This window comes from Hemitrygon akajei, chromosome 17, assembly GCF_048418815.1.
Source record: "Hemitrygon akajei chromosome 17, sHemAka1.3, whole genome shotgun sequence".
Lineage (NCBI taxonomy): Eukaryota > Metazoa > Chordata > Chondrichthyes > Myliobatiformes > Dasyatidae > Hemitrygon > Hemitrygon akajei.
The window spans coordinates 90,020,682-90,045,822 of NC_133140.1; the positions used below are offsets into that span (position 1 = coordinate 90,020,682).

The following is a 25,141-nucleotide window of genomic DNA, read 5'->3' on the forward strand; positions in this document are numbered from 1 at the left end:
CAAAAAACCCATTTAATATCTCTTCCATTTCTTTTGGTTCCATACATAGCCGACCACTCTGCTCTTCAAGAGGACCAATTTTATCCCTTACTATCCTTTTGCTCTTAATATACCTGTAGAAGCTCTTAGGATTATCCTTCACTCTGACTGGCAAAGCAACCTCATGTCTTCTTTTAGCCCTCCTGATTTCTTCCTTAAGTATTTTCTTACTCTTTTTATACTCCTCAAGCATCTTATTTCCTCCCTTTTGCCTATACATGTTATACATCTCTCTCTTCTTCTTTATCAGAGTTCCAATATTCCTCAAGAACCAAGGTTCCTTATTCTTATTCATTTTGCCTTTAACCCTGACAGGAACATACAAACTCTGCACTCTCAAAATTTCTCCTTTGAAGGCTTCTCACTTACCAATCACATCCTTGCCAGAGAACAACCTGTCCCAATCTACGCTTTTTAGATCCTTACTCATTTCTTCAAATTTGGCCTTTTTCCAGTTTAGAACTTCAACCCGAGGACCAGATCTATCTTTATCCATGATCAAGTTGAAACTAATGATGTTATGATCACTGGAACCAAAGTGTTCCCCTACACACACTTCCGTCACCTGTCCTAACTCATTTCCTAATAGGAGATCTGATATTGCATCCTCTCTAGTCAGTACCTCTATATATTGATTTAGAAAACTTTCCTGAACACATTTCACAAACTCTAACCCATCTAGACCTTTAATAGTATGGAAGTCCCAATCAATGTGTGGAAAATTAAAATCCCCTACAATCACAACTTTCTGTCTCCTGCAGTTGTCTGTTATCTCTCTGCAGATTTGCTCCTCCAATTCTCGCTGACTATTGGGTGGTCTATAATACAACCCTATTAATGTGGTCATACCTTTCCTGTTTCTCAGCTCCACCCATATGGCCTCAGTAGACAAGCAGTCTAATCTGTCCTGCCATAGCACTGCTGTAATATTTTCCCTGACTAGCAAAGCCACCCCCCCCCCCCCCAACCCTACATCCCTCTGCCTCTATCACGTCTGAAACATCGGAACCCTGAAACATTGAGCTGTCAGTCCTGCCCTTCCTGTAGCCAAGTTTCAATAATGGCTATGATGTCATAATTCCATGTGTCAATCCAGGCCCTCAGCTCTTCTGCCTTTCCCACAATACTCCTCACATTGAAATATACACACCTCAGAAGATTATTACCACCACACACAACCTTACTATTTGTGACTTTGCATGAACTATTAACATCATTTATTTTTACCCCTGTTCCACTATCTATTCTGGCACTCTGGTTCCTATCCCCCTGCAAATCTAGTTTAAACCCTCCCCAATAACCCTAGCAAACCTCCCTGCAAGTATATTGGTCCACTTGTAGTTCAGGTGTAACCCATCTCTCTTGTACAGGTCCCACCTGCCCCAGAAGAGGTCCCAATGATCTAGAAATCTGAAACCCTGCCCCCTACACCAGTTTCTCAGCCACGTGTTCATCTGTCAGAGCACCCTACTCTTGTTTTTCAGCAAATCTCACACTGTTGCTTGATTCATTTATGGTACAACTCTCCCCATTTTGAAGACATCCAGATCTTTGTGAGGAAATCTTTGTAATGTTAATTATTCTTGGCCCATCCTCTCCTTATGCCTTGGCACACCATTTCCTTATTCTCTTACTAAACCCCAGTCTCCTGTTCTTATAACCTTCCAACTCATTGCAATATGTGTCCTGCGTTGTGATCCTCCATGGTGATCGCACCCTAGGCTGCTTTCCCCTGGCATTGAACACCTATGTTGCTACTAATTATCATTATATTGGCATAACTCACCGGTTGTAGGAGAGAAGGAAATGTTTCGAGCAAGTCCCTGTATAATGGTAGGAGGTGGTGGTGGCATTGCTGGTGGTGTCGCTTGGGACTGAGTTTTAACATCTGCAGGAGAATCTGGCATTGTTCCAAGTTTTATTCTTCTACTGCCTGTGGGAACAAGAAAATGGTACATTGTAAACTGCTTGCAGATCAGTGAATATACCAACATGTACTAGTGAGACGGAACGTTCACACAGGAGCTGCAGGGGGAAAAGGAAAAGGGCAGGATTTGAGGTGTTATAAATAGAATATATTTTTTAAAAATTCTGATGTGTAAGAAATGTGTTTTGCCACATCATCAGCAGGGTTTCCCCAGCCTCTCTATATTCCCATGAATTACAAATTCAGCACAGAAAACAGTGCAACTCTGATGCACTGGGAACACAGGATCTCTAAACCTGAAATGGAAGTGAGCAACCAGAGGTAATATGGACAGGAGAAAGGAAATGTAATCATTCTAACCATAAAATCAATTGAATGAAGCTTTCAAGCTTCAATCAATCCCAACGATCACATTGTTGGACCAACACCAGCTCAAATATCCACATGATCCCTGGCAATGAGGCTGGATGCTCTGTGACATGGCTTATCTCCAGACCTTTCCAATGAAACCGAGTTGTCTACATGAGTGCAATTGCGATCCTGATATCATCTAAAAGGAAACCATTTCTCTAGATCAAATCCCCTTCCATTATCCACTTCCAACTCCACCAACGTACTATGGGCACAAATTACAAGGTGCAGAGCATTAACTTCCAACTCCTGCAATTGTAAAGAACAGAAACAGTGATATATCACACAGTTTTCAGTACACATCAATGAAAATATGTCGTGGAGGACTGGACAGCCGAACTATGTTGGAACAGAAAAGTCTATGGATTCTGGAGTAATTCAACAGTTACTGACTGATAAGTTCAAAATAAATTCATTATCTTTTTTAAAAATTTATTTATTTTTTATTAAAGTTAATCATCAAACAAACATTTCCATAAGATGTATTTCAGACATTGTACATATATATCATATAATCATATAGATCACAAATCTCCACATAGTATTTTTCTGAGGTATACACTTATAGAAAAGAGTGGAAAGAAAAAACAAACAAAAGGAAAAACTATGTACAAGTAGGGAGTGATCTTTTTTTTACACAATATTCATTGATTTGTGAGAATAAAGTCAGGCCTATGAGGCATTATGTAGTTAAGCCATTTTTCCCAGTATGAATCAAACTGTTCCAGCTTATGATTAACAGATGCTGTTATCTTCTCCATTTTGTAAATGTCCATTGTAATTTCCATCTATGCATTTAAAGTTGGGCTCTCCTGTGATAACCATTCCCTAGTAAGAGTCTTTTTACCAGTCACCAACAGTATATTCATTAAATATTTATCTTTTTTCAACCATTCTTGAGGTATATATCCAAAATATATGATCTTACTCTCTAAGGGTATTTCACATTTAAAGATGTCTTGTAGGGCATTGTGTATCCCCCTCCAATAGTCTTTGATAACAGGGCAGTCCCAAAAAATATGATAATTTCCACAATTTCTCCTGCAAACAGGGAGGTTACTATCACAACAGGATTTCTGAGAGGGTGTAATAAAATATCTTATCAAGTTTTTCCATCTGAACTCCCTCCATTTCTGTGAACTGGTCCATTGATACCTCCATATTATTGTCCATTCTTCCTCAGATATAATTATCCCTCCTTCCTTCTCCCATTTTGTTTTAATGTATGAAGTTGAATGTGCTTTAAGATTTGACAAACCCTTTTACATGCTTGAAATTATTCTAATACCATTATCTGAATTACATGTTTTTCTAAATAGCTCTATCAAGCATGTACTTGCCTTGGTTACATTTTTAAGCATCCTATTAACATACTGTCGCATCTGTAAATACCGATAAAAATCTTGTTTTTCTAATAAGTGTTTCTCTTTAAGCATTTCAAAACTGAACAGTGTTCCTTCTTTCATTATGTTGCAAAGAACTGTTATTCCTTTAGCTGTCCAGTCCTTAAATCTAGTATCCAGTTTATTCGGAGTAAAATCCGAGTCATATGCACACCATTTAAGAATTGCAATATCTCCCTCTAGATTATATTCTTTTATAGTAGTTTTCCATATTTTAAGAGTCAATTTCACCCATGGGTTATCAATAGTATTTATGTACCTTTGCAGGTTATCATCAGCCAAAATTGCTTGTATGGGGATGAGAAGTACCCGCTCCTCAATGTTCTTCCATTGAGCGTCACATGATGGGTTGCACCAACATATCACAGCTCTCAATTGTGCTGCAAAATAATAATCTCTAAGAGAAGGTATGCTGTATTCCCCCTTTTCCTTTGCTAATTGCGAAGTTTTGAGATGAACTCCAGGCTTTTTACCCTGCCAAATATACCTTGATAGCATCTTGTTCCTTTCATTGAATTGATTTTGATTAATCTCTATTGGTAGGGTCTGAAAGAGATATAACAGTCGGGGCAGTATATTCATTTTAATAGACTCAGTCCTTGAACTGAGACTAAAAAAAGGAATCAGGTTCCATCTTGCCATATCTTCCTTAATTTTTTTATATAAAGGCTGATAATTGCATTCTGATAATTTTGCCAAATCTTTTAGCATAATGATGCCCAAATATTTGAAAGACTCTGTTTGCCATGCCCAGGGATATCTACTTTCAATTTCTCTTGGTGGGCTATAGTTATATGAAAATAATTGGGTTTTATCTATGTTGATCTTGTATCCTGATAATTGACCATATTGTTCAAATGATTGCATCAATTTAGGTAAAGAGTATGTTGGTTAAAATAAATTCATTATCAAAGTATATATATGTCACCATATACAACCCATTCATTTTCTTGTGGGCATACACAGTAAATGCAAGAAACATAATAGAAACAATGAAAGACCACACCCGAAATGACAAACAACAAAAGAAAACAAATTGTGCAAAGAGAAAATAATAATAATAATAATAATAATAATAATAATAATAATAATAATAATAATAATAATAATAATAATAATAATAATAATAATAATAATAAATAAGCAATAAATTTCAAGAACTTGAGACGAAGTGTTCTTGAAAGTGAGTCCACAGATTATAGCAACAGTTCTGTATTGGGGCGAGTCAGATTGAGTGAAGTTATCCCCTCCGGTTCAAGAGCAATTACTGCTCCTGAAAGCTAGTGCTGTGAGTCCTGAGACTCCTGTAACTTCTTCCTGATGGCAACAGTGGGATGAGAGTGTGGACTAGATGGACTGGGTCCTTGATAATGGGTGCTGCTTTCCTGCAACAGCACTCCATGTAGATGTGCTCAGTGGTGGGTGGGGGGAGGTTTTACCCGTGATGAACTGGACCATATCCACTACTTTTTTGTTCAAGGGCATTGATTCCATACTAGGCTATGATTCAACCAGACAACATACTCTCCACCTCACACCTATAGAAGTTTGTCAAAGTTCTAGATGTCATGGCAAATCTTCACAAGCTTCTAAGGAATTAGAGGCACTGCTGTGCTTTGTTTGCAATGACACTTACATACTGAACCCACGATGGAACCAAAATGTCAAATAAAGCTCTGTTGGGAGGGCTATGCTGATAACCAGTAGAATCTGCACTGAAGTTGTTAAGTCAGTAAACTGTGGTATGAAGCAGCCCACTGAGTTCAGCAGCAATGTTCACACCTTCTCTACATCCACCTTTTGTGTTTCTTCATTAGTGATCATATAACTCCCTTTTGCCCTGCACCATCATCTTTATTGTTATTTAAACTTTCCTGACTTCCAACCCACCGTCAACTTCTCCTTGTCACAAATTTCCACATCTCCCTCTTTCTCGATATCTGAAAACTCTTCATCTTTAACTTTTTATATTTCTGATTTTTAAAAATTCATTAGTCTGAAAAGTTAATTCTGTTTCCCTGCAGCCTCACCTGAACATTACTGTGCTTGGTTTTAGCTCAGCTTTCTAATTTCCACTGTATTGTGTAATTCCATGAAGGATGCAATAATTTCAACCTCTACTTCTCCCTTTTCCATATGTTCTTTCCAGGTGATATTTCCACAACAAATGATCTTACTTTAAGGATTCTTTATCTTGTTATTTCATGTTCTCATTATTTACTAATATTTATTTATATTGCAGTTGCACAGTTTGTTGTTTTCTATACTCTACTCGATCTTTCATTGAGTCTGTTTACTGTTACCGTAGATTTGTTGAGAACACCTGCAGGAAAAGGAACCTCAGTGTTCTGAGTGCAGACATATATGTACTCTGATAATAAAATTTACTTTGGACTTTGAAATATTACTTCTTTCAGGTTGTGAGATGCATCCATTCAGTTTGCAAGTAAACACCAATATTTGGTCACTCAACCCTTCCGTGAGGTGGACCTCTGTCATCGATATTGAACTAAATATAACCTCAAGGAACAGAACTAACAAACATATTAGAGGCTTCTGAATTCAACAGTGAAGTTCAAAGATGTCAGATGAGTAACCTTTGCACTAATTGTTTTAATTTTGGATTTCCAACATACAATATATTTCATGATATAATTTCAGAGAAAATTCTGCTTCATTCATTTGAAACTTCTCAATAATTTCCTTTGGAATTTTAGGTGTGGGAAATGGTGATAAACTTATGCCTCTTTCAGTTTGTGAGATTCATCCATTCGGTCTGCAAATACACACTTGTCTTTTATTACCTATCTTGATGTACATTGTCATTTAACCTTTCCAACACACACAAGATGCTGGAAGTAGCTCAGAAGGCTGGGCAGCACCTATGGAAAAGAGTAAACAGTTGACGTTTCGGGCTGAGACCCTTCATCGGGACTGCAGAGGAAGGAGGAAGAAGTCCCTCTTCCTTTACAGCCCTGATGAAGGGTCTCCGCCCGGCATAGATGCTGAGTTCCTCCAGCACTTTGTGTGTTACTTTGAATTTCCAGCACTGAAAACTGTCTCTTGTTTGTCATTTGACCTTTGCTGCCTTTTATCCCATCACAGACACTCCGTTTCGTCCTCTGCTCCCACATGCTGAAGCCTGACTCCTTTCTTTCACCAGGTTGGATAAAAGCTCATGGACTGAAACTTTTATCCACAGATTCAATATGTCTGATGGAGTATTTCTGTTTTAAAAAGCAGGAAACCCAACTCGCTGATGAGAAGCAAGAAGAGAACAGGAGCAGGAGAAGGCCACCTGCCCCACCACGAAAACCATTCACAGCTGATCTACTCCAGGGCTCAACCTTGCTCTCTGTGCCTCAGGTTCACAGCAAGAAGGACCAGGTGACAGCCAGCTGTAGCTAGCAAAACACAACAGCTTCAGGGTAGGCTGGTGACACTCTCTGTCATTCAGTATGGGAGACAGCTGCAGATGAAGAGGTAAGCAGATCAGCCTTTGTAAAGCCATAATCTCATTATTTTAACGCATTCATCAAATTTAAATGCTTACCCCAACAGTGATTCCTGCAGTACTTATGTCAGAAAGCACAGCTGTAATCAGTTCCACTTCCCCACTGTCTGCCTTACAGTGTTAATGGAGATGGTAAGATACACAGTGGCCATTCATTGCATTGTCCCTCATGGAAGCTCAGAATTTAAAGTGGATCCCTGACAACAAATGTTGAGAAAGCAGGAACAAGTTCAGCAAGTAGTTCCCAGTATTAAAATAGAAGCCCCAATATCATATTCTGCTGGATCTTATTTACAATTTACAATGGGAGTTACTGTTAACTATCAACCTTATCAAACTGAAAGGCTGCAAATGGTTGTTCAAAACTTAGGACTCCACCCACTTACAAACTGTTCTATTTAGGAAAAAGGGCAAAGGACATCTGGGAAGCACAATGCTGTTGGGCCAATACGTTACCAGTCTGAACATGCTGAGTGTCTTGACAATACTGGGTTATCTCACTGCTCAAATGAACACAATTTCCATAGACACAAATAATTCCACCAGGCAAAGCAAACAGGGAGCAAATGAACAAAATGGCAGCTTGCACTGAATGCAGCTGCCCTCTGAGAGCTCTCCTCACTGAAGGTTGGCACTGATGACTCTAGCCAACTGCACTAGCATGTGGACCTATCAGTCCTTCACTGAGAGTCTACATACATTACAGACCAAACCAAACAAGGCAACTTGAAATGCTGCTTTGCCCCCACTATCATCCTGTCACGTGCATACTCTCTGTGTACAATACTGTTTCACATTCTTGTCCCATTGGAGGAGCAGAGCTAGTACAAAACAAAACTGGGGGGAAGGAAGGGTTGTAGGGTAAGGGGGGGGGGGGTGAAGAGAGAAAATTGCAGAAAACACAAAAGCACTGTGTATGAATTTGGTTGAGTTACAATTTTTCTCAATGAGCCTTTGCTAACTGCAGTATTCCCATTTTGCCACTAGATGTTGCTAAAGAACAATGTCAGAATCAGGTTTATTATCATCAGCATGTGTCCTGAAATTTGTTAACTTAGCAGCAGCAGTTCAATGCAATACATAATATAGAAAGAAAAAATCAATAGGTAAATCAATTACAGTAAGTATGGGTGATGGGGGTCCTTAATAATGGACACCTCCTTTTTGAGGCACTGTTCCTTGAAGATGTCTTGGATACCACAGAAATTAGTAACCAAGATAGAGCTGACTTATTTTACAACTTTCTGTAGCTTCTTTCAGTCTTGTGCAGTAGCCCCAACCCCGTCCATATCAGACAATGATGCAGCCTCCATGGAACAACTATAGAAGTTTTCAAGTGTTTTAGCTGACAAACCAAATCTCTTCAAACAACGTGGTAGAGTTACTGCCATTTAAATGGAGTACATCATTGTCAATATGTTCAAAAAGTAGGGAGAGCACAGATTGCACACCAACTGGTCCCTTGTTATAACTAGACCCGGTTTTCTCAGCCCAGCATGTGATGCTCCTTCACATCGCTCACACATGATTCAAGTAATGTTCCTGTACAACACTTAGATATCATCTGTAAGATATGACCTTAGTAACTCTTCCACTACAGAAATGCAATGTGCCTGACAAGGTTCAGGTCTACGACACAAGTGAGGGGTTCAATTTATGCACTGGTTTTGAGTTTATTCAATAGCAAATGAATGCTTTTTTTAACATATTTAAATCAAACACTCAGTCTTAGTTATTATTCCACAATATTACTCATCCTACCTCTTGAGCTCAAATATGTTTCCCTAACAACCTTAATTCTACTTTACCCTAATAACTGCTTAATTCTACATTACCCCTTTACTAATGCCCAGCTCCATCAGGTTTGGCCAACAAAACAATGCCTTCAGGCTTCTCAGAGATGTTTGAAGAAAGGCGATTTAAATGGGACCATTCCTAGGTGATTAAACTGGCTAAAAAAAATCATTTTGTAGATTACAATGGAATGAACTGCAGCTTTGTCTGGCCTCTACCTGACTGTAAATTACTCCTTAGTGCAGATTAATGACAAACAAAGTGGAGAGGCATTAACGGGCAGAGAGAGGGAGCAAGCTGCAAGGGACAGAATTGCTTTGCTGGGAGTCAGCAGGGACCTGATGGGCAAAATGGCCTTTCTAATGTGCTGATGGGTGGATGGGAACTTTTACTCCAAATCAAAATTGTAAATAGAACTTCACCACAGAGAGGAACATTCTAGAGTAAAATCATTAGGAAATCCGGTCAAAAGTCTACTCAACTAGGGTCATATACAACACAATGGATGCCATAATTGTTAAGACATCGTCATTTGGAGCCCATTCATCCTTTCAGGAGTTACATAAGAAATAGGAGCAGGAGTCGGCCATCTGGCCTGTCAGGCCTGCTCTGCCGTTCAATAAGATCATGGCTGATATGGCCATGGACTCGTCTCCACCTACCTGCCTTTTCCGCGTGGCCTCTAATTCCCCTACTATACAAAAATCTATCCAACCTTGTCTTAAATATATTTCCCGAGGTAGCCTCCATTGCTTCATTGGGCAGAGAATTCCACAGATTCACCACCCTCTGGGAAAAGCAGTTCCTTCTCATCTCCATCCTAAATCTACTCCCCTGAATCTTGAAGCAATGTCCCCTAGTTCTAGTCTCACCTACCAGTGAAAACATCTTTTCTGCCTCTATCATATCTATCCTGTTCATAATTTTATGTTTCTGTAAGATCTCCTCTCATTCTTCTGAATTCTAGTGAGTACAGTCTCTGGCAACTCAATCTCTCTTCATAGACTCTAGAATCAACCTGGTAAACCTCCTCTGCATTGCCTCCAAAGCCAGTATATCCTTCCTCAAGTAGGGAGAACAGAACTGCACACAGTACTGCAGGTGCAGCCTCACCAGTACCCTGTACAGTAGCAGAATAACCTCCCTGCTCTTAAATTCAGTCCCTCTAGCAATGAAGGCTAGCATTCCATTTGCCTTCTTGATAGCCTGCTGCACCTGCAAACCAACCTTTTATGATTCATGCACAAGCACTCCCAAGTCCCTCTGCACAGCAGCATGCTGCAATTTTTACCATTTAAATAATCTGCTCTTTCATTTTTCCTTCCAAAGAGGATGACCTCACATTTACCAACATTGTACTCCATCTGCTAGACCCTTGCCCATTCACTTAACCTATCTATATCTCTCTGCAGACTCTCTGTATCTTCTGCAAAATTTGCCTTTCCACTCAGATTAGTAACATCAGCAAACTTAGACACACTACACTCGGTCCCCTCTTCCAGATGGTTAACGTATATCATGAACAGTTGCAGGCCCAGCATCGACCCCTGCAGCACACCACTCACTGATTGCCAACCAGAGTATCACCCAAGTATCCCAACTCTCTGCTTTCTATTAGTTAACCTATCCTCTATCCATGCTTATACATCACCCCAAAATCTATACATCCTTATCTTATGGATAAGTCTTTTATGTGGCACTTTATCAAACACCTTCTGGAAATCCAAGTAAATAATGTCCATCTGTTCCCCACTATCCACTACACTCATTATATCCTCAAAGAACTCCAGGAAGTTTGTCAAATAGGAACTACCTTTGCTGAATCGATGCTGCATCTGCCTGATGGATCCATTTCTTTCCAGATGCCTCACTATTTCTTTTTTAATGATAGCTTCAAGCATTTTCCCAACTACAGATGTTAAACTAACTGGCCTATAGTTACCTGCCTTTAGCCTACATCCTTTTTTGAACAGTGGTGTGACATCTGCTGTCTTCCAGTCCACTGGGACTTGCCCAGAGTCCAGAGAATTTTGGAAAATTATCATCAAAGCCTCTACTATAACTTTTGTCATTTTTTTCAGTATCCTGGGATGCATTCCATCAGGACTAGGGGACTTGTCTATTTTAAAGTCCACAAGTTTGCTCAGCACTAACTCTTTAGTGATAGCTATTGTCTAGTATTTCCACAGAAGTTGCTGAACCTAATTTTTCTCCAGCATAAGGTCCAAAGAAGAGATGTCCACTGATGGTTGCACAATGTTTAATTCTTTTCATCACTTTTGCAGGATGAGGTGAACCTTGCAAGCATGTAGCAAGGAGGTGCTTAGGAGACAACGGCACATAACAGCAACTCCTTTGCTTGTATCTTTGGAAAGAGCACTATTTCTATCTTTAATATCTCTACTTTTCCCTTTCAGGCTTCTTTTGAAGACCCTGACCTGAAATAACATGCTTACTTCAGTTCTTTGCGGGAATCCGAGTTCTTTGGGCACAGAGCTTGGAAAAAGCGACACAACAGACTTTTAACATTGTAAATCAGCAAGTTGATTTGTAATATCTCCCCTCTCCCTGTGAAATGGAGACACCTCTTTTTCCTTTATTAGAGAGAGAGAGAGGCTGTGGTATGTCAAATTACTGGGTGAACGAGTAGTCTTTGGGGTACTGCGTCTGTGTCTTTATTGATGCTTTGCTGCACACTTGAGTGCTCGGTGGGGGTTGCTGATGCTTTTTTTGCTGATGGGGGGGATCGTTACTTTGCTGCTGCTTATGCATGGGGGGAGCTGGGGGGGCTTTGTGGTTCTAATCGTTCAACTGTCATTCACTCTTTGGGACACTCCTGTTTTCATGGATGGTTGCGAAGAAAAAGAATTTCAGTATGTATATTGTATACATTTCTCTTACATTAAATGTACCTTTGAAACCTTTGATCAAATCAGGATTTGGGCATAAGATGGCAAGAGGAATACAACATTTGTGTCATACAAGTCCCAGGCAATAATGTTCCCCAATAAACAGCTCTTAAACTTTCTCTTGACATTTTTGAGTTATCCTTCCCAGGTCTCCACCTTTAACACCACTTTAACTGGTCCACCCACAATTATTAGTCAGCCACAAAATGATGCCAAGATGGTGTGTGGTCTCCCAGCTGCTAGAGTATAGGAGGTTTCAGAGCATCTTTAGAATATTCTTGAGGGAGGTAGAGCAGCCAGAGATCCACAAGACACAGGAGCAGAGTCAGGCCATTTGGCCAATCAAGTCTGTTTCGTGATTCCATCATGGCTGATCCTGGATCCTGCTTAACCCCATACATCTGGAATTTAGAAGAATGCATGAGGATCTCATTGAAACCTACTGAATGATGAAAGGACTAGAAAAGGTGGATGTGGAGAGGATACTTCCTCTCTGGCGGGGGTATCCAGAACTAGAGGGCACAATCTCAAAATTGCAGAGCGACCTTTTAGAACAGAAGTAAGGTGTAATTTTTTTTAGCTAATGAGAGGTGATTCTGGGGAATGCTCTGCTACAGACTGCGGTGGGGATCAAGTCCGTGGGCATATTTAAAGGAGAAGTTGATAGTTTCCTGATTGGTCAGGACGTCAAAGGATATGATGAGAAGACAGGTGTCTGGGGTTGAATGGGATCCAGGATCAGCCATGAAGGAATGGCGAAGCAGACTCAATGAGCTTAGTGACCTAATTCTACTCCTATGTCTTATTGTCTAAGCTGCTCTAAAAAGCCATCTCATAGGCATTCAACAAATTCCGTCTCTTGCAATCTGACACCAATCTTGGCTACTATTTGGAGGCCTATACCATATATGGTTCCCATAATGGTTTTTTTTACCCTTGCAGTTTCTTAATTCCACCCACAAAGATTCAACATTCTCTGATCCCATGTCACCTATTTCTAAAGTTGTAATTTCATCTCTTACCAACAAAGCCACACCACCACCTGTGCCTTCCTACCTGTCCTTTTGATAGAAAGTATATCCTTTGATGTTAAGCTCCCAACTATGGCCTTCTTTCAGCCACAACTCAGTGATTTTCACAATATCATACTGACCCATCTCTAATTGCACCACGAGTTTGTCCATCTTCTTCTGAATGCTACACACATTTAAATATAGCCCCTTCAGTCCTGCATTCTTCACCCTTTTGAATTTTGCCTCTTGGTACAATTTAACTCTTTACTCTGTCTGCGTTTGTACCCAATCATTGACTTGTCCTTCCCTACATTCATATTACACCCATCGTCTACATGTAAACCTGTTGGCTCACCCTCAGCTCTGTCATCCTGGTTCCCATCCCCCACCATATTAGTTTAAAACAGGGGGTCGGCAACCTTTTTGCTTTTGTGGGCTGGATCACGTATTAGTGAGCGGATGGTGGGCCAGATAAATGCCATAAAAAACTTGAAATGTGGGAATTATCCATTTAAATACACCTAGTTATGGTTTACCTCAAATTAATGAATAACGCATGCTAGAAAATCATTTGTGCTTAACCAAGGATGCCAATTATTAATCAAAGAATTCAGTTTAGTTACAGTTTATTTCAATCAAGGCATCTTTTGAATCTATTAGAAGGAAACAAAGAATCTTTAAGCATAAAATATATGAACATGATACGTTGAATGGTGGTAAATTAAGTATAATAAAAAAAATTAATGCAAACAGTCGATAAATCAATGTGAAACTTGATGCTGCTTGTTGATTGAAAGCTTCTCAATATTGGGTGTCAGACTTGTTGATGCCAAGAGCAAGACATTATCCAGATGGGCATCAGTCAATCTTGTTCTCAAATGTTCTTGGTGTGCTTCATTTTTGAAAATAATTGCTAACACAGATAGGTGCTGCCAAACAATAATGTCATCTTAGTGGATACTTCCCACTTGGATGAATATAGTTTCTATAGAAGTCAAGCACTGACACATCTTCAGAATAACATTTCAATCTCAATATGTCATCATACTGCATCTCAATCAATTCCATTTGAAAAATTTCTGATGCAATGTCCACTTCCACATCAAATGGAGTAGCAAACAGCTTGAACTTATTTGCATACAAGCTAAAATCAGCAAAACGAGATGAAAACTCTTTTTTCAAATCTTGGACCTTTGTCTTTTTTTCTAGGCAAATCAGACAAACTGGTTTCCCAGCTTGCTCGATGAAGAAGTAATCTAGTGTCCAAATGTCTTGGAAATTTCGGCACTTAGTGTCTACCTTCCTGCCATTTGCATTCATTGCCTTTGGAATTTTTTTCTTCAATTTTATTTCAAAACGTAAGTTATTCAACGAGTATTGTAGCACATGTAAATCTCTGGATATTTAGCGTGGATTTCTTGTTAAAACACAGTGACACTGTTACTGTTTACAAATTTGAATGATCCCATCTGAAAACCCACGCATGCACAGAGTATCTAATACATATTAATAACATAGTCTGCTTTCCCGTCATTCTTATACACCAGTGTTTAGTTTGGAACAAAACAGAACTTGGGGCCAGATGCCATGCATGTCCATCAGTGTGGTCACATGAAACACTCAGAATAAGGAAAAATCGCTTGCGGACCAGATAAGCATAGTATCCCAATATTTGCTCATGGGCTGGTCAAAATACCTTTGCAGGCCAGATTTGGCCTGCGGGCTGTAGGTTGCCTACCCCTGGTTTAAACCATTCCAACAGCTCTAGTAAACCTGCCTGCCAGAATATTGGTACCCCTCAGATTCAAGTGCAACCTGTCCCTTTCGTACAAGCCATGGTGCACATTGGCACCAATGATACAGGTAGAAATGCGGAAGAGGTCCAGCACAGAAAGTATAGGGAGATAGGAGAGAGTCTTAAGAGCAGGATCCCAAAGGTAGCCATCTCTGGATTACTCCCAGTGTCACATGCTAGTCAGGGCAGAAATACGACTACAGTAGAGATGAATGAGTGGCTGAGGAATTTGTGCAGCTAGCAGGATTTCAGGATCTTGGATAAGTTGCACCTGATCTAGAGGAGAAAAAATATCGTACCGAGGAGGGTTTAAACTAGTTTGGCAGGGGGATGGGAACCAGAGCATTAGGTCAGAAAGTGGAGGGATGGACAGGAATGTAGATAGTAAAAACAGACAGGAGCAATGTAATAGATCTGATGGGACAGACAGATTGAAGTGTGTGTATTTTAATGCTAGGAGTATTATGGGTAAAGGTGTTGAACTTAGAGCACGGATCAGTACATGGAATACGATGTTGTGGTCCTTAGAGAGAATTGCTTGTGAGAGGAACAAAGATGGGTTTTTAATATCCCAGGGTTTCAATGTTTTAGAAAAGACAGAGAGGGAGGTAAAGGAAGCGAGGAAATTGTACCACTAATCAGAGACAATACCACCCCTGCACTTAGAGGAAGCAAAATGGAGGGCTCGTCCACTAAGCCCATATGTGTAGAACTCAAAAATAGGAAGGGTGCGATCACTCCGATGAGATTGTACTACAGTGTTCCCCCACCTCCCCCAATAGCCATCAGCATGCTGAGGAACAGATATGCAGACAGATTAAGGAAAGGAATGAAAACAGAAGTGTTGCTATGGGAGCTTCTGTGCGCAAGAGGTTTAGATGGGGCTGAATTTGTTAGGTACCTCCAGGAGAGTTTCTTAAATCAATACGTAGATAGTCCAACATGAGGAAGGCCAGCACTGGTCCTGGTGTTGGTTAGTGAGCCTGGCCAGGTTACCAACCTTTCAGTGGGTGAGCACTTTGGGAACAATGACCACAACACCTTAGATTTTAAATTATCTATAAATATGGACCTTGTGGGAGAGTATTCAATAGGAAAACCAGGAGGGGCCATGAAAAGTTCTTGGCAAGTAGGACAAAAGAGAATCCCAAGGCATTCTACACATAAACCAGAAGCAAGAGGCTGACTAGGGAAAGGATAAAACCACTCAAAGATAGAGGGAGGAACATTTGTTTGGATGCAAAATATGAGGATGAAGTCCTTAATGAGCACTTTACATTAGTATTTACCAAGAAGCAGGTAGAGGATGAGACAAGTGCTTAGTGTATTGATATGCTGAAGCATTTTGAGGTAAAGGAGGAGGTAGCATTGAGTCTCTTAAAGAGCATGAAGGTGGATAAGTCCCCACAGCCTGAGGGAATATACTCCAGGTCATTGAGAGAGGCAAGAGATGAGAGTGCTGGGGCCTTGACCAATATTTTTGTACTCTCTAGCCACAGTCCCAGAGGACTGGCGTGTAACTAATGTTGTTCCATTATTCAAGAAGGGAATCAAGGATAATCCTAGAAAATATAGACCGGAGTCTCACATCACTGGTAGAGAAATTATTGGAGGGTATCCTTAGGGACAGGAATTATGAGCATTTGGAAAACCATGGCTTAACTATGGAGAGCCAGCATACCTTTGTGTGGGGCAAGTTGTATCTTACTAACTTGATAAATTTTTTTGATGAGGTGACAAGAGTGAATGATGAAGGTAAAGCTGTGGATGTTGTATACATGGATTTTAGTAAAACATTTGACAAGATCCTTCATGGGAGACTCATTGGAAGATTAGGATGCATGGGATCCATGATGAATTGGCTTTTTGGATTCAGAACTGGTTGGCCCATAGAAAACAGAGGACCGTGGTTGAATGGACTCATTCCAGCTGGAGGTCTGAGATCAGTGGTGTTCTGCAGGGATCTGGTATTGGGACCTCTGCTCTTTCTGATGTATATAAATGACCTGGATGAAAATGTACGTGGGTGGGTAAGTAGGTTTGTAGATGATATGATGATCGGTGGTGTGAATAGTGCAGAAGAGTGGCAAAGAATACAACTGGATATAGATCAGTTATAGAATGGGCGAAGAGATGGTAGATGGTATTTAGAAACATAGAAAACCTACAGCAGAGTACAGGCCCTTCAGCCCACAATGCTGTGACGAACATGCACTTACTTTAGAAATTACATAGGGTTACCATTAGCCCTCGAATTTCTAAGCTCCAGGTACCTAAACAGGAGTCTCTTAAAAGATCCTATTGGACTGTCTCCACCACAGCGCCGGCAGCCCATTCCATGTACTCACCACTCTCTGCATAAAAAACTTACCTCTGACATCTCCTCCGTACCCACTTCTAAGCACAATAAAACTGCCCTCTCGTGTTAGCCATTTCAGCCCTGGGAAAAAGCCTCTGACTATCCACATGATCAATGCCTCTCATCATCTTATACACCTCTATCAGGTCACCTCTCATCCTCTGCACCTCCAAAGAGAAAAGGCCGAATTCACTCAACCTATTCTCATGACATGCTCCCCAATCCAAGCAACATCCTTGTAAATCTCCTCTGCACCCCTTCTATAGTTTCCACATCCTTCCTGCAGTGAGGTGACCAAAATTAAGCACTGTACTCCAAGTGGGGTCTGACCAGGGTCCTGTATAGCTGAAACATTACCCTTCAGCTCTTAAACTCAACCTCAAGGTTGATGAAGACCAATGCACCGTATGCTTTCTTAACCACAGAGTCAACCTGCGCAACAGCTTTGAGTGTCCTATGGACTCGGACCCCAAGATCCCTCTGATCCTCCACACTGCCAAGAGTCTTACCATTAATACTATATTCTACCATCATATTTGACCTGCCAAAATGAATCACCTTACACTTATCTGGGTTGAACTCTATCTTACACTTCTCAGCCCAGTTTTGCATCCTATCAATGTCCCGCTGTAACCTCTGACAGCCCTCCATACTATCCACAACACTCCCAGCCTTTTACTAACCCATCCCTCCACTTCCTCATCCAGGTCATTTATAAAAATCACAAAGAGAAGGGGCCCCAGAACAGATCCCTGAGGCACACCACTAGTCACCAACCTCCTGTCTACAACCACTCTTTGCCTTCTGTGGGCAAGCCAATTCTGGATCCACAAAGCAAAGTCCCCTTGGATTCCATGTCTCCTTATTTTCTCAATAAGCCTTGCATGGGGTACCTTATCAAATGCCTTGCTGAAATCCATATACACTACATCTACTGCTCTCCCTTCATCAACATGTTTAGTTACATCCTCAAAAAATTCTATCAGGCTCGTAAGGCACTACCTGCCTTTGACAAAGCCATGCTGACTATTCCTAATCATATTATACCTCTCCAAATGTTCATAAATTCTGCCTCTAGAATCTTCTCCATCAACTTACCAACAACTAAAGTAAGACTCACTGGTCTATAATTTTCTGGGCTATACTCCCTTTCTTGAATAAGGGAATAACATCTGCAATCCTCCAATCCTCCAGAATCTCCTCTGTCCACATTGATGATGCAAAGATCATTGCCAGAGGTTCAGCAATTTCCTCCCTCACCCCCCACAGCAGCTTGGGGTACATCTCATCCGTTCCTGGAGACTTATCCATCTTGATGCTTTCCAAAAGCTCCAGCATATCCTCTTTCTTAATTTCTATATGCTCAAACTTTTCAATCCACTGCAAGTCATCCCTACAATCACCAAGATCCTTTTCCGTAGTGAATACTGAAGAAAAGTATTTATTAAGTACTTCTGCTATCTCCTCCGGTTCCAGACACACTTTTCTTCTGTCACACGTGATTGGCCCTATTCTCTCACGTCTTATCTTCTTGCTCTTCAAATACTTGTAGAATGCCTTGGGATTTTCCTTAATCCTGCACGCTAAGCCTTCTCATGGCCCCTTCTGGCTCTCCTAATTTCACTTTCACTACAACAAGCTGCTGCTCCAACATGCCTTAAAACTTCCACCATCATCTCAGTGCCCAAAAAAATCAGCTGTGAAGTGCCTGAATGACTATCGCCCTGTAGTGCTGACACCCATAGCCATGAAGTGCTTTGAGAAACTTGTGCTCTCACACGTTAAGGCTACAATCCCACCTGATCTGGACAAACACCAGTTTGCCTACCAGGCAAACCGCTCCACAGAGGATGCAATTACAACAGCCCTCCATATTGCTCTGACTCACTTAGATAGATAGATAGATAGATAGATAGATAGATAGATAGATAGATAGATAGATAGATAGATAGATACTTTATTCATCCCCATGGGGAAATTCAACATTTTTCCCAATGTCCCATACACTTGTTTTAACAAAACTAATTACATAAATTACTCAGTAAAAATATGATATGCATCTAAATCACTCTCTCAAAAAGCATTAATAATAGCTTTTAAAAAGTTCTTAAGTAGTTTACTTAGATACATTAAATACAATCAACCCCGGCACTTTAACATATCTTACTCCTGGCGGTTGAATTGTAAAGCCTAATGGCATTGGGGAGTATTGACCTCTTCATCCTGTCTGAGGAGCATTGCATCGATAGCAACCTGTCGCTGAAACTGCTTCTCTGTCTCTGGATGGTGCTATGTAGAGGATGTTCAGGGTTTTCCATAATTGACCGTAGCCTACTCAGCGCCCTTCGCTCAGCTACCAATGTTATACTCTCCAGTACTTTGCCCACGACAGAGCCTGCCTTCCTTACCAGCTTATTAAGACGTGAGGCGTCCCTCTTCTTAATGCTGCCTCCCCAACACGCCACCACAAAGAAGAGGGCGCTCTCCACAACTGACCTATAGAACATCTTCAGCATCTCACTACAGACATTGAATGACGCCAACCTTCTAAGGAAGTACAGTCGACTCTGTGCCTTCCTGCACAAGGCATCTGTGTTGGCAGTCCAGTCTAACTTCTCGTCTAACTGTACTCCCAGATACTTGTAGGTCTTAACCTTCTCCACACTTAGAGGAACCTTAGAGAACCGAACACTTATGTGAAGATGTTATCTATGGACTTCAGTTCTATATTTAACATAGTCATCCCCCATAAACTGGTCGGCAAACTGAACACTCTTGGCCTTGGTTCCTCCCTGTGCTCTTGGGTCATGGACTTTCTCAAAGACTGACCACAGCAAGTCAGAGTTGGTCAGCACACCTCCACTACCCTCATCTTAAAAACGGGCACCCCACAGGGCTGTGTGCTGAGCCCTATGCTCTACACACTCTTCACACATGACTGCACCCCCATCTACACCTCCAACTCCATAATTAAATTTGCAGACGATACCAGTGGTTGGCCTGATCTCAGACGAGGACGAAACAGCCTACAGGCTCGAGGTAGATCATCTGACAGAGTGGTGTAAGGACAACGAGCTGGTCCTTAACACTTCTAAAACAAAAGAGATGATCATTGACTTCAGGAGATCAAAGGACAGAGTACACACCCCCCTCCATATACATGGAAAGGTAGTGGAAAGTGTGGAACACCTAAAGTTCCTTGGAGTTATGTTGTCAAAGTAGCTGACATGGACCACCAACACCTCGATGCTTGTAAAAAAGGCACAACAAAGACTCTTCTTCCTCAGAGAGCTGAAACAGGCCAAACTCCCACAAAAACTGTTGTTTAACTTCTACAGAAGCACAATTGAAACCATCCTGACCAACAGTGCCATCGTGTGGTGTGCCAGCTGCACAGCCGCTGAGCGACAAGACCTGCATCGCGTGGTGAAGGCAGCCCAGTGAATTGTCAGGATGGAGCTCCCAGGACTGGACACCATCTATTCCAGCAGACTCAGGAAGAAAGCAATCAGCATAATCAGAGACACCACACACCCAGGCCACTCCCTGTTTGACCCGCTTCCGTCCAGCAAAAGGTTCAGGACACTAAAACCAGAACAAATAGACTGAGGAACAGCTTCTACCCCAGAGCTGTGGCCTCCATCACACCACTCCCACAGAACAATGATTGAAACTGTGAGCACACACATGCACACACAAGGACTTAAATACTTGCACTAACAGCACTTTGTGCATTACTGTGACATTATGGTGCTGCTGTAACTTATCTATTTAATATTGCTTTTCTATTACTGTCTTGTTTTTATCTACCGCTTTGTTTGATTGCCTGAGAGGAAGCCAAACAGAATTTCATTGTACAATTGTTCATTGTTCAATGACAATAAAGATCATTCAATTCAATTCTTAAGCTCCTTCCTGCTAGCTTTATAATCTTCTGGATCTCTATCATTACCTAGTTTAATGAACCTTCCCATAAGCTTTTCTTTTCTTCTTGACTAGATTTTCAACAGCCTTTGTACACCATGGTTCCCATACCCTACCATCCTTACCCTGTCTCATTAAAACATACCTATGCAGAACACCATGCAAATATCCCCTTAACATTTTCATATTTCTGCCGTACTTTTCCCTGAGAACATCTGTTTCCAATTTATGCTTCCAAGTTCCTGTCTGATAGCTTCATATTTCCCCTTACTCCAATTAAACGCTTTCTTAACTTGTCTGTTCCTATCCCTCTCCAATGCTATGGTAAAGGAAATAGAATTATGATCACTATCTCCAAAATGCTCTCCCACTGAGAGACCTGACACCTGACCAGGTTCATTTCCCAATACCAGATCAAGTACAACCTCTCTACTTGTAGGCTTATCTACATATTGTGTCAAGAAACCTTCCTGAACACACCTAACAAACTCCACCCCATCTAAACCCCTCACTCTAGGGAGATGCCAATCAATATTTGGGAAATTAAAATTTCCCACCATGACAACCCTGTTATTATTACACCTTTTCAGAATCTGTCTCCCTATCTGCTCCTCAATGTCCCTGTTACTATTGCATGGTCTATAAAATACACCCAGTAGAGTTATTGACCCTGTCCTGTTTCTAACTTCACCCACAGAGACTCGGTAGACAATCCCTCCATGACTTCCTCTTTTTCTGCAGCCGTGACACTATCTCTGATCAACAATGCCATGCCCCCCACTTCTTTTGCCTCCCTCCCTGTCCTTTCTGAAACATCTAAAGCCTGGCACTTTCCTGAACACATTTGACAAACTCTTTCCCATCCAGACCTTTTACAGTATGGAACTCCCAGTCAATATGTAGAAAGCTAAAATTACCTACTAACACAACCTTATGTTTCTTGCAACAGTTTGCAAGCTCACTAGAAATTTGCTCTGTACATCTTGTGACTGTTAGGTGGTCTTTATTATAATTCTATTAATACGGTCATACCCTTCTTATGCCTCACTTCAACCATAGTGCCTCACTAGACAAGCTCTCCAGTCTGTCCTGACTGAGTACTGCTATGACATTTTCTCTGGTTAGTAACGCCAAAACTCCCCCTTTAATCCCTCCTGCTTTCAGACAGACAGACAGACACACTTTATTGATCCCGATGGAAATTAGGTTTCGTTACAGTCGCACCAACCAAGAATAGTGTAGAAATATAGCAATATTGTACCATAAATAATTAAATAATAATAAGTAAATTTTGCCAAGTGGAAATAAGTCCAGGACCAGCCTATTGGCTCAGGGTGTCTGACACTCTGAGGGAGGAGTTGTAAAGTTTGATGGCCACAGGCAGGAATTACTTCCTATGACGCCCAGTGTTGCATTTCGGTTGAATGAGTCTCTGGCTGAATGTACTCCTGTGCCTAACCAGTACATTATGGAGTGGATGGGAGTCAATGTCCAAGATGGCATGCAACTTGGACAGCATCCTCTTTTCAGACACCACCGTCAGAGAGTCCAGTTCCATCCCCACAACATCACTGGCCTTACGAATGAGTTTGTTGATTCTGTTGGTGTCTGCTACCCTTAGCCTGCTGCCCAGCACACAACAGCAAACATGATAGCACTGGCCACCACAGTCTCGTAGAACATCCTCAGCATCGTCCGGCAGATGTTAAAGGACCTCAGTCTCCTCTGGAAGTAGAGACGGCTCTGACCCTTCTTGTAGACAGCCTCAGTGTTCTTTGATCAGTCCAGTTTATTGACAATTCGTATCCCCAGGTATTTATAATCCTCTACCATGTCCACACTGACCCCTTGGATGGAAACAGGGGTCACCGGTGCCTTAGCCCTCCTCAGGTCCACCACCAGCTCCTTAGTCTTTTTCACATTAAGCTGCAGATGATTCTGCTCACACCATGTGACAAAGTTTCCCACCGTAGCCCTGTACTCAGCCTCATCTCCCTTGCTGATGCATCCAACTATGGCAGAGTCATCAGAAAACTTCTGAAGATGGCAAGACTCTGTGCAGTAGTTGAAGTCCGAGGTGTAGATGGTGAAGAGAAAGGGAGACAGGACAGTCCCCTGTGGAGCCCCAGTGCTGCTGACCACTCTGTCTGACACACAGTGTTGCAAGCGCACATACTGTGGTCTGCCAGTCAGGTAATCAATAATCCATGACACCAGGGAAGCATCCACCTGCATCACTGTCAGCTTCTCACCCAGCAGAGCAGGGCGGATGGTGTTCAACGCACTGGAGAAGTCAAAAAACATGACCCTCACAGTGCTCGCCGGCTCATCCAGGTGGTCGTAGACATGGTTCATCAGGTAGACGTTCATCATCATCATCCTGTGCCATGTTGTATGATGTGGGCAATCACAGTCTTCCAACCATCTGAAATCTGTCTTTCCATCTGTTGTTTTCCTTCTTTTTCCATCCGTGACAATAATTGCTTCTGCAGAAGTGGTTTGCCATTGCCTTCTTCTGGGCAGTACCTTTACAAGATGGGTGACTCCAACCATTATTAATAATCTTCAGAGATTGTCTGCCTGGTGTCAGTAGTCCGTAAAACCATAAGACACAGGAGCAAAATTAGGCCAATCAGCCTATCAAGTCTGCTCCGCCATTGCATCTTGGCTGATCCCAGATCCCAGTCAACCCCATACACCTGCCTTTTCCCCATATCCCTTGATGCCCTGACTGATCACCATCTGCCTTAAATATACCCATGGACTTGGCCTCCACCACAGTCTGTGGCAGAGTATTCCACAGATTTACTACTCTCTGCCTAAAAAAATTCCTCCTTACCTCTGTTCTAAAGGGTCGCCCCTCAAGTTCTGGATACCCCCATCATAGGAAATAACCTCTCCACATCCATCCTATCTACTCCTTTCAACATTCAGTAAGTTTCAATGAGATCCCCTGCATTCTCCTAAATTCCATTGAGCACAGGCCCAAGGCTACCAAACGCTCCTCATATGTTAACCCCGTCATTCCAGGAATTATCCTCGTGAACCCCCTCTGCAGTCTCTCCAATGACAACACATCCTTTCTGAGATATGTGGCCCAAAACTGCTGACAATACTATAAGTACAGCCTGAGTAGTGCCTTATAAAGGCTCAGCATTATCTCCTTGCCATTATATTCTATTCCCCTTGAAATAAATGCCATCATTGTATTTGCTTTCTTTACCACAGACTCAACATGAAAATTAACCTTTTGGGAGCCTTGCACGAGGACTCCTAAGTCCGCTGTGCCTCTAATTTTTTAATCTTCTCCCCATTTAGATAACAGTCCACGGTATTGTTCCTTTCAATCGCATAACCAGGACTTGTGATATGTACCTGCTGTCCATACGACCTTCCACCACCTGCTCCATGGCTTCACTGGACCCTGAACAGGGGGTTAAGCAGGTGCAACACCTTGCCCAAGGTTGGCCTACAGGCTAGTTGAGGGAGGGAATGTCTTTGACCTTCTTTGGTAGAGATGTATATCCACCCTGCCGTGCACTCTTGCTTTATCATGTTTAAAACAACAGAACCCCAAAACATTGAGCTGCCAATCCTGCCCCTCCTGCAACCATGATTCACTGATGGCTACAATGTCATAATTTCATGTGCAGACCTATGCCCTAAGCTCATCCGCCTTTCCTATAATAGTTCTCACATTGAGATACAAGCAGCTCAGACATTAGTCCCACCATGCTTGACCTTTCGATTTCTGACTTGGTATGTGCGCTTAACAACATCTTTCTCCACAACCTCTCTACTATCTGTTTTGGTGCTCTGGTTCCCATCCCCTGCAACTCTAGAATGTTGTCTGGATTAGAGAGCATGTGCTATAATGAGAGGTTGGACTAACTTGCATTGTTTTCCCTGAAGCACCAGAAAGTGAGGGGAGATCTGAGAGAGAGCTGCAAGAATATGAGCAGCATAGACAGACAGTATCTTTTTCCAAGGGTTGAAAATAAACCTATCAGAGGGCATGGATTTAGATAGATAGATAGATAGATAGATAGATAC

At 41.6% G+C, this 25,141-nt stretch overlaps 1 protein-coding gene across 7 annotated transcripts in view; it reads right to left on the bottom strand.

Moving 5' to 3' along the window:
- cbfa2t3 (CBFA2/RUNX1 partner transcriptional co-repressor 3) overlaps positions 1 to 25,141 on the bottom strand; it is a 220,928-nt gene that overhangs the window by 94,724 nt on the left and 101,063 nt on the right. For all 7 annotated transcript variants that reach the window (XM_073070522.1, XM_073070525.1, XM_073070519.1 and 4 more), the window contains one exon: positions 1,826 to 1,972. In XM_073070522.1, the coding sequence (XP_072926623.1) occupies positions 1,826 to 1,946 (121 nt within the window). In that variant the 5' untranslated portion in view covers positions 1,947 to 1,972. The remainder of the gene's footprint in view (positions 1 to 1,825; positions 1,973 to 25,141) is intronic.